Source organism: Artibeus jamaicensis, unplaced genomic scaffold (genome assembly GCF_021234435.1).
Source record: "Artibeus jamaicensis isolate MK-2021 breed Jamaican fruit bat unplaced genomic scaffold, CSHL_Jam_final contig_760, whole genome shotgun sequence".
In the NCBI taxonomy this organism is placed as follows: domain Eukaryota; kingdom Metazoa; phylum Chordata; class Mammalia; order Chiroptera; family Phyllostomidae; genus Artibeus; species Artibeus jamaicensis.
The window spans coordinates 3,134,472-3,143,724 of NW_026521955.1; the positions used below are offsets into that span (position 1 = coordinate 3,134,472).

The window sequence follows — 9,253 nt, forward strand, 5'->3', positions numbered from 1 at the left end:
ATAACCAACACACTACAAAAGCTATTTTTCTCTGTCAGAGCACTTAGTTTTGAGAACTAAAACACATATAAATGTTGACCCTGATAAAGCAAGGGGGCAATAAGAATTGTACTTTTTCTTTCCAATTTCTGTATCCATTTTTTTTTCATTCTAGACTGTGATACAAATGTGAGTTTAGTTCCTGTTTAAGTTTGCCTCTTCTCAGTGCAAATTCTCCTAATGGAAGGGAAATCTGAGGCTCTTGGTACCGTGGGTGCCTCCAGTGGAGATGAAGGGGGAAAAAGAAGCTGGACACAAAGCAGAGCTTGGAAGAGGCCCAGCGCCAGGCGGCTGCAGGTCACCCTGCCTGGGAACCTGCACCTTTCCTATGACACAGGCTTGAAGGGATCGTGAAACAGCGGAGCTGGATGGAGGGATTCTTCCTTGGAATAAAATGATTGGAAAGCCAAAGGGAGCCTAGGCTAGGGATGGTGGGCAGTGCCAGAAGTCGTTAAAAATCATGATAATTATATATATATTCCTAAATGAAGCAGGTGAGTTTTGGGCTTGCTTGATTTTCACGTCGTAAAGGTTTAGGCACGTAAACCGGAGCCAGGTCTCCCGTCCAGAGGTCTCGGAAAAGGTTGAAATCCCAGCATTTCATGGAAAGACTCGAAGGCCATCCGGCCATTCCTGGGGTTGAAGACAGGTCTGGTCACCTGCACGACCGGCCCCGCGTGGGCTCAGAGGAGCTGTCGTTCCTGCTCGCCCGATCTTTACACTTCTCCCTAGGGTACAAAGTACAGCAGGGACGCAGGCGGAGCCTTTCCTAGCGGCGCAGCCGTTATCTCCCCCAGTGAACACCTAGATGGATTTCCTGGCACGTTCTGGAGGGAGCCTCAGGCCCCTTCTGCGCTCCCAGCCGCGCGCCCTCCTTTCGGCAGTTGATATTCCTCTGGGAGACGAGGGGGCTCTGGGCACTACGCGCTTTAATAAAAAGATTCGCTGTGGTTTACTCAGGCCCCTGAACATTCCCGCCCGCGAGAAGCTGCCTGCTGTGATGTAACGCAGAAACCTCGATCACACACGGGTTGCTGTTGTCCCTTCTCTCAAGGTTCCCTGGTTAGGGTCAGTTTCTGTGACCCCAAGAGTATCTGCGTGGGCGCCTGTGTTGGGGTCCCGCCCAAAGACAGGAGTTGGACCGCGGGAAGAACGTCACTGCGCTAGGAGACAGCACAGGCACTTTGGACCGGCCATCTCCGCGTGGGTCTGGAGGTGGTGCGCCCTAGGTAAGTAGAACTGGGAGCTTCTGCTGCAGGTCTGATAAGCAGGGCAAGTGGGGACAGGAGGTGGGTGTTTGGACCCGAGACGATTGGACCAGAGTGGAGTTAGGGTTCCCTAGGGGTGGGGAGCAGCTGAGCGTTCCCGAGAGGAACTTCAGACATCTATCTATGCCTGGGGTCCGCTTCATTCTTTGCTTTGGATAGGATCCGGGTGGGATGGGGCAGAGTCTACGCCTTTGGTTTGCACCCACCCTGCAGGACGGCGGAGAAACTCCCCAGGTCCTCCTGAGGGAGGGAAAAAGGGTGCTGCAGGGGAACCCCAGGAACAACTGCTAGCAACTGTTCTGGTTGATCCGAGCGCAAGCCTGGGAAGGAAAAAAATGGGTGAGGGGGTGATAAGCCTCCTATATTGCCTTCCGCCCTCTTTCTCCCCCCTTTGCCTTTCGTAGCTGCTGACGCGCTGGTGGTGCTTATTAATCATTCACCAGCCCAGAGTCGTGCCAGTTAATGGCTGTGCGGTGCAAGGCACCAGTCTCCCTGTCTCCCCTCTCTACGCGCTCGCTTATGGCCAGGAGCCCAGAAGCCTAGGAGCGGCAAGCGGCTGCGCGCTGGCAGCGGTGGGGCGATGCGCCCCGCTGGCACGGGTTAAAGCCGTGCTCCTTGCAACCGCTGTGCGCTACCCTCAGGCGCCCGGCGGCAGTGAGCTGCACGCAGGCGGTCAGGGTGCCGAGTGAGGGCGCAAGCGGCGGGGGCACGAGAAGAGTGCTCAAGCTCTAGCAGCCCCATCATCCCCCACCAGCTGAGATGTTCCCCAATGGCACCGCCTCCCCTCCCTCCTCTCCTAGCCCCAGCCCGGGCAGCTGTGGCGAAGACGGCGGCAGCAGGGGCCCCGGGGTCGGCGCTACGGACGGCATGGAGGAGCCGGGGCGAAATGCGTCCCAGAACGGGACTTTGAGCGAGGGCCAGGGCAGCGCCATCCTCATCTCTTTCATCTACTCAGTGGTGTGCCTGGTGGGGCTGTGTGGGAACTCCATGGTCATCTATGTGATCCTGCGCTACGCCAAGATGAAAACGGCCACCAACATCTACATCCTCAACTTGGCCATTGCCGATGAGCTGCTCATGCTTAGCGTGCCCTTCTTAGTCACCTCCACGTTGCTTCGCCACTGGCCCTTCGGCGCGCTGCTGTGCCGCCTGGTGCTCAGTGTGGACGCAGTGAACATGTTCACCAGCATCTACTGTCTGACTGTGCTCAGCGTGGACCGCTACGTGGCCGTGGTGCACCCCATCAAAGCAGCACGCTACCGCCGGCCCACCGTGGCCAAGGTGGTGAATTTGGGGGTGTGGGTGCTATCGCTGCTGGTTATTCTGCCCATCGTGGTCTTCTCGCGCACAGCGGCCAACAGTGACGGCACGGTGGCCTGCAACATGCTTATGCCTGAGCCAGCCCAGCGCTGGCTGGTGGGCTTCGTGCTGTACACATTTCTTATGGGCTTCCTGCTGCCCGTCGGGGCCATCTGCCTGTGCTATGTGCTCATCATCGCAAAAATGCGCATGGTAGCCCTCAAGGCTGGCTGGCAACAGCGCAAGCGCTCAGAGCGTAAGATCACCCTGATGGTGATGATGGTGGTGATGGTGTTTGTCATCTGTTGGATGCCTTTTTACGTAGTGCAGCTGGTAAATGTATTCGCAGAACAGGACGACGCCACGGTGAGCCAGTTGTCGGTCATTCTCGGCTACGCCAACAGCTGCGCCAACCCCATCCTCTACGGCTTTCTTTCGGACAACTTCAAGCGTTCTTTCCAGCGCATCCTGTGCCTCAGCTGGATGGACAACGCCGCGGAGGAGCCTGTCGACTACTATGCCACCGCCCTGAAGAGCCGCGCCTACAGCGTGGAGGATTTTCAGCCAGAGAACCTGGAGCCCGGGGGCGTCTTCCGTAATGGCACCTGCACGTCCCGGATCACCACTCTCTGAGCCAGGGGCCACTCAGGGGCCCTTCGCAAAGGGAGGGAGGAGGATGAGATGAAAGGGAGGCCAGGTGTGAGAGGCAAAAGTATCCTAGGGACCAGGGTAGGACGGGGCAAAATGTGGCTAGGACTCTGTGCTTCGGGCTTGAGAGACTGGAAGAAATAAATGCTCACGACAAAGGTGGAACTGGGCGTTTCGCTCATAAACTGGGAAGGCTCGAGGGCTCCCGTGTCCCCTGTCTCCTACTCTCCCTCCTTCCTACACTGCGCTCGTACTCTGCACCCTCCATAGACGCTCCCCACTCTGTAACTTTGATATTTCTTTCCACCAAGTCCTGCAAGTATAGATCATGAACTCATGAACGTCGCTAACTCAGGCTGATCTTCAGCCGCGCCAGCCGTTCTGTGTTTGTTTAAGCCGAGCCACGGTCACTGCCACGGGTTTCCCTCGGGATGAGTCCCAGCTGGCCCCCGGCCCCGCCCTGCCACCCCCCTCCCTTGCCGGATTCCGCCTGGTGCCTCTAGCGGAGCATCGAAACACGGCTTCCTCTGTGCACGACTCTACTTTAAGGGAAGGCGGACCCGAGAATGAACCGGGCAGCGTGCCTTTCCTCCTGCTCTCCGGGGAAGAGGCGCCCCTCGCCGAGCCCCTCCGCCACTCTCACTGCACCCAGAGCGGAGCCAGGTGCTTAGGAAGTCGGTCCCGCGCTTCGAACCCCAGGCACTGCGCAGCCCTCATTCAGTCCCCCGTGTGGAGCCAAAAAGCTGAGAACGAGGACCGAGGAGGCTCTCCATAGATTTGAGGTTGGGAGAGGGAAGAGGAGCTGTAATGGGAACCACCTTCTCCAGCCCGGCTCCCAGCCGGCACTTCAGGTTTCGAAGACCAGACTCTGGGACGCCGCCTGCATGAGGCCAAAGGAGGCGGGTCGCAATTTCGCTGGGGGGCCGCGTGGGAGCGCGGCTGCACCTACCCTGGGTTTTCTCCCTCGCCCAAGCGTCTGGAGGTGCAGATCTAAGAGTCACATAACAACAGACTCAGTTTTCTGCTCCGGTTTGTCTCAAAGACCGAGCACCAGGGCCGGGACCCTGGGTGGCGCCTACCAGCGGCGGCCAATCCCGACGGCGTCACCGCCACCTGCAGGCTGGAGGGTGCGCCTGTCCTGTCCGGCCCTGGGGGTTGCCGCCTTTAGAGCGGGGCCTAATACCGGATTTTCTTGTTTAACCTATGTATTTATTTGTTTGTTTGTTTATGTATGTATGTATTTATTTGTACTGGTTGGAAACGTCTCTGCTTTCCTTCTCTCTACTGGCCTAGCCAGGGCTTTTTCCTTCAGGACACTGGGAGTGAGGAGGGGGAGGGGCCTGGGGGGTCTCTCTCCCCAAGGCCCCCTCGAAACCTCTCTGCTTTGTTGGATCTCCTTTAGATGTCCTTTCCTCTAGCCTTTTTATTTTCGCTTGTATCCAGTGAAGTTTGGAGATTTTTGTCATACTTTCTTATCAGTTTCTGGTTTGTCTTAGAATAAATAATAATTGTATGTGTTAGCCTCCTCTCATGCAGAGTGGAAATTCCTGTACTTCTTGCTTTCAATGTCACCCTACATATGATTTGAATATATATAATATATATGACATATTTTATGTTTATATATGTCTGTTCATCTTGCTCCATTGTCACACGTCCATGAAACAGTTCCAAAATATAGTGACAGGTGTGAGGCTGGCTGCAAGACTTTCAGGTAAGGGGATTCAAGCAGCACTCACACTTGGACCTGACAAGTCTGATGCAGACCAGACTGTAATCCGTGTTGAGGATGTTCCCGGTTATGTCCTTGCTTCTTCTAGTTTCAGCATAGGTTTCTAAAGAAGAAAACTTCTTCTCGTTTTCTTCTTTAACATACAGTCCTGTTCACATCATCATTCTTTTAAGGACATTGAAAGTAATTGGTGTCTGTGTTTAATCTTACCAACTACACTGGAAGCCTGAGTAGGGCAAGGACCAATGATTTTACTTCTTTGTATTTCCTGTATTGCTTGACTGTGTTGGCTTGTACATAGTAAGCACCGAATACGTGTTTGTTGGTTGATTGCTTAAGTAAGCCAGAGTGTGTTACAACTATTGCTAGGGAGCTCTCAGGTTCTCATTGACATGTACGCAATGGTTGAAATCACTATGGAAAAAGATGTTTCTGTATATTTACTTGCTTTAAGATCGTTATGCTTTTCTGAAAATAGTAACTGAGAGTTAAAATGTCCCTAATGTTTAGTTTAAACTAATGAACAAACTTGCTTTTGACCCTGATTCAGAAAGTTTAGTTCTGTCCCTTGATGATAATATATATTATTACTCCTTTGGAAAATAGATTTTTTAATGGTTAAGAACAGTGAAATTTACAAATCAAAATCTTGACCATTAACCTTTTAAGAGAATACAAATCTAGTGCTCTTAACCTGTTGCCATTGTAATATTGATTAAATAAACAATGCATTATGTTGTTTCAAGTTGTCTGACCTTCACATTTGAATTATACTGTTTCAACAGATTACAAAACAAAACATGTGCACACACACACTGGCTTGGTTGCTTAATGTTTCACTTAGATTTTAAGAAAGATTTCGGATTACCTTTGGAAATTTTCACCAAGACTGAGGTTATGCCTTGAATTTTTAAAAAGATTTTATTTATTTATCTTTAGAGGGGAAAGGAAGGAGAGAGGGAGAGAAATATTAATGTATGGTTGCCTCTCCTGTGTCCTCTGCTGAGAACTGGCCTGCAGCCCAGGCACGTGCCCTGTCTGGGAATCAAACTGGGATCCTTTGGTTGGCAGGCCCACACTAAATCCACTGAGCTACACCAGCCAGGGCCTTAAATTTTTTTTAAAGAAACATCATTTAGTTTAGAGAGGGAGAGGAAAAACCAAACTTTGAATGATTACGAATAGGAAGCAGTGTATTGGGTTGCACTCTCTAGAGTTCTTGCTTTCACCAAACTGACTAGATGATATCTCAATCTCTCACAGATTAAAGTGCTGTCTGCCCTCATTTATGACCCGAGACTTTGTTGTGGGCACTAAGTAATTGCTGATTTACATGCCAGGGCAAGACAATGGAAGAGGAGAGAGAGAGAGATTTCAACATAAGAGAAGAACATATATGTTACGCTGTGTTCCAGGATGATCATTTTCATCCCTAGAAAAATTTTTAAGAAGACGGACTTAAAAGACTTCTTATGGCAGTTTCATTTTCATAACAAAGTGAGTGGAAAGGAATGTCTTGCCAGGCAGCCTATATCAGTAATCCCAGAACTAGAGGTGGGGGTGTGTGGGGGGTGGAGTGGGGGGGGGAGTGTGCTTCAAATACTTTCAAATGTCCTGTAATTCTAGACTCTATAGTTCTATATATTATCTCCATATGACTAAAGGTAGCTGGACTTTTGTCTTTTCTTATTCTTTTAAAAAGCTATATAGCAAGGTGGCAAATTGAACTCATAACTTAGATGTGCAAAGAAAACATTTTGTTATTTTGGTTTTAACTAATCTGAACATTATTCCAAGCCCCTTTCAACTAGCTAGCTGGGAGGAAAAAATAAATATTTAAACATTCAATTGAGCTGATAATTTAAATAAACATTTTCAGAAATTTTCAAAAATTTCCTTGAATAATTTAGACAGTCTCCTGGTTGCCCTCCTCCTCCTCTCTCATCCCTCAAGTGGCTTTAGAGTGAAGGGGTAGAGGCTTTATGCATCCTAGTGCAGAGAGGGATGGGGTCCTCGGGAAAGGGGCCCTCTCTGCCCTTCGCTCTCTGGGAACAAGGTCATTTGTACACCTGGATGATTCCTGGCTGCAGTTTGTTGAAATGTGCAGTTTCTGAAGCCTATGATTTGATCTTTCAGTGTGGTGAAGGCTGTCCCTCAGCTCCCCTGGGCTGTAGCCCTCTCAGAGTCTTCCACCTCCCCCATGCAGGCTGGTGGTCTACCCCAGCCTCTGCCAAGGAGTGAGCTCACCCTGCCGCAGGTAGCCTCGTGGTGAGCCTGTTGGCCCAGTGACTAGACTGGAACTCTGGCATAGTTCTTTGGCGTCTCTCCTTACCTTTGTCAACTTAGCTTATTAAAAACATTCCACACGACCCACATTTCCTTTGCACTGTAGGAGAAATATAGTTTTAGCCTTTGATGTGCTGAAGTCGGGAGAAACGATATAGCAAATTTTCGTGCAAACCCATCTCCACTGCCTTACCTGATTTCCAATCCTTTATGTGTTACTTAACACTTGAAGACAAGCTTGCACCTATCCTAAGGTGATGGACCTTACCTCAGGGAGAAAGATTGCAGTGAAACATCATCTATGGATTAAGTTAAACTGTATCAGTTTAATGTCTATTAACTATTATCCCTCTTACTGTTGACCTCTGTTCTAACAGGGTAGAATTTCATAGGCTATCTTCTCTCACAATACCCCCAAAAGGATTATGTTGAAAGCATTTTTTGAAAGATTTTATTTATTTATGTTTAGAGAGAGGAGAAGGGAGGGAGAAAGAGAGGGAGAGAGACATCAATGTGTGAGGGATAGAAAGAATCATTGCCTCTCACATGGGCCCCTACTGGGGACCCAACCCACAAACCCAGGCATGTGTGCCCTGACCAGGAATTGAACCAGCCACCCTCTGCCTTCAAGGGCATGTTTGAAAACTTTTAACGCCTCATCCAATTTACCCTGACCATTGTACAGAATGTCGAATGTATAGTTTTGGCCTGAGAAAAAAGATAAGGATTTCTCTTGGAGAATGTTATGGAAGATATATTTTTTAAAATGGTCATATATTTCCAATTTATTTTAAATAACAGATGTCATATTTATGTCAGTCTTCTAAAAACATGATGATGATATGCTTGTATTTTGCAAATCTTGGTCATTACCTCATTTATTCCAATGTACCACATCAGAGAGGTTAGGCACTCAACTAAAATAATTGACGGATGTTTACACAATTGTTACAGTGATGTATGCTTTAAAAAATAAAGCATTGCAAGCTTTGTGTTGCTCCCTTGTTGCACCATACACCTTTCAGCCAATGAAAGCCTCCTCTACCTATTCAGTTGGTTATCTTGCTTTTCATTCAACACATTTCAGTTTGTTGAAGCTCGCTGTTCTTTAAAAGAAGACAGATAGGTTCAACATTGTTACATGATTCCCTTAGACTGAGGAAGGCCGGTGCAGAGATAATGTTGTGATTATTTACTATTGTCCTTTGGTAAAATGTTCACTTTGATGATAAACTTAATTGTTGTCAAAAGATCTGTTAAATCTCATTAGCCAAAAGCTGGAAGTAATACACTCATTTAAGAATGGAACTATAAGCATGATCCCCAATTCTCTGAAATAATAATGAGTTCAGAACTCTATAAATAAATATCTCTTTAAACCAGATTGACTCCAGTCTTTCATTTTCAGCAGACAAGAAGGATAAAATGAAATAAGAAGTGGAGAATGCTATCAACTAACATCTTATCTCTGCAGTGGAGTTCAAGTTGATGCCTTTCCTCATTGTCCACCCATCCAGACCAGTCACAGATGAAGACTTCCACTCCTCCACCTCCCCCATTTTTCATCCTCCCATGGTTTTAAAGTCAACACTCACATCCAGTTTTTCTTCTTCTTTTATGTTCCTTCTGAAAGCTTTCTCTCAGTCTCTTCTGAAAACTTTTTTCCTCCCACTTTTCTTCCAAGCATTGGTATTTCCGAGGACCAATGGTTGAGTTATTTCTTTGTTTACTATGCTAGAGTAATTCTATTTCCAAGACTAACACCTGCTGTTAAAGCAGTAACTCAGAGAGCATGGACTTTGAAGTTTTACTTGCTTAGGCTTTAAATCCTGGCTTTAACAGATACTACTTCAGTGACCCCATAGGGTTTTTGTGAAGATTAAATGAAGTATTTGGAACTCTTGGAACCATGCTTTTAATGCAATATATGCTTAATAAAATATTTATTCCATCAAAAAATTTAAGAAAGACTTACTGTGTA

General features: G+C 48.1%; 1 protein-coding gene across 1 annotated transcript; it reads left to right on the forward strand.

Annotated features, from left to right (window-relative positions):
• Positions 1–1,726: 1,726 nt before the first annotated feature.
• On the forward strand, positions 1,727–5,675 carry SSTR1 (somatostatin receptor 1). Its single transcript, XM_037165748.2, has one exon. The coding sequence runs from the start codon at positions 2,067–2,069 to the stop codon at positions 3,237–3,239; it is 1,173 nt and encodes a 390-aa protein (XP_037021643.2). The 5' UTR covers positions 1,727–2,066; the 3' UTR covers positions 3,240–5,675.
• Positions 5,676–9,253: the final 3,578 nt, after the last annotated feature.

What these genes read in the sequence shown, in the direction of transcription:
- SSTR1 (XM_037165748.2), top strand. Translation starts at nt 2,067, where the DNA reads ATGTTCCCCAATGGCACCGCCTCCCCTCCCTCCTCTCCTAGCCCCAGC.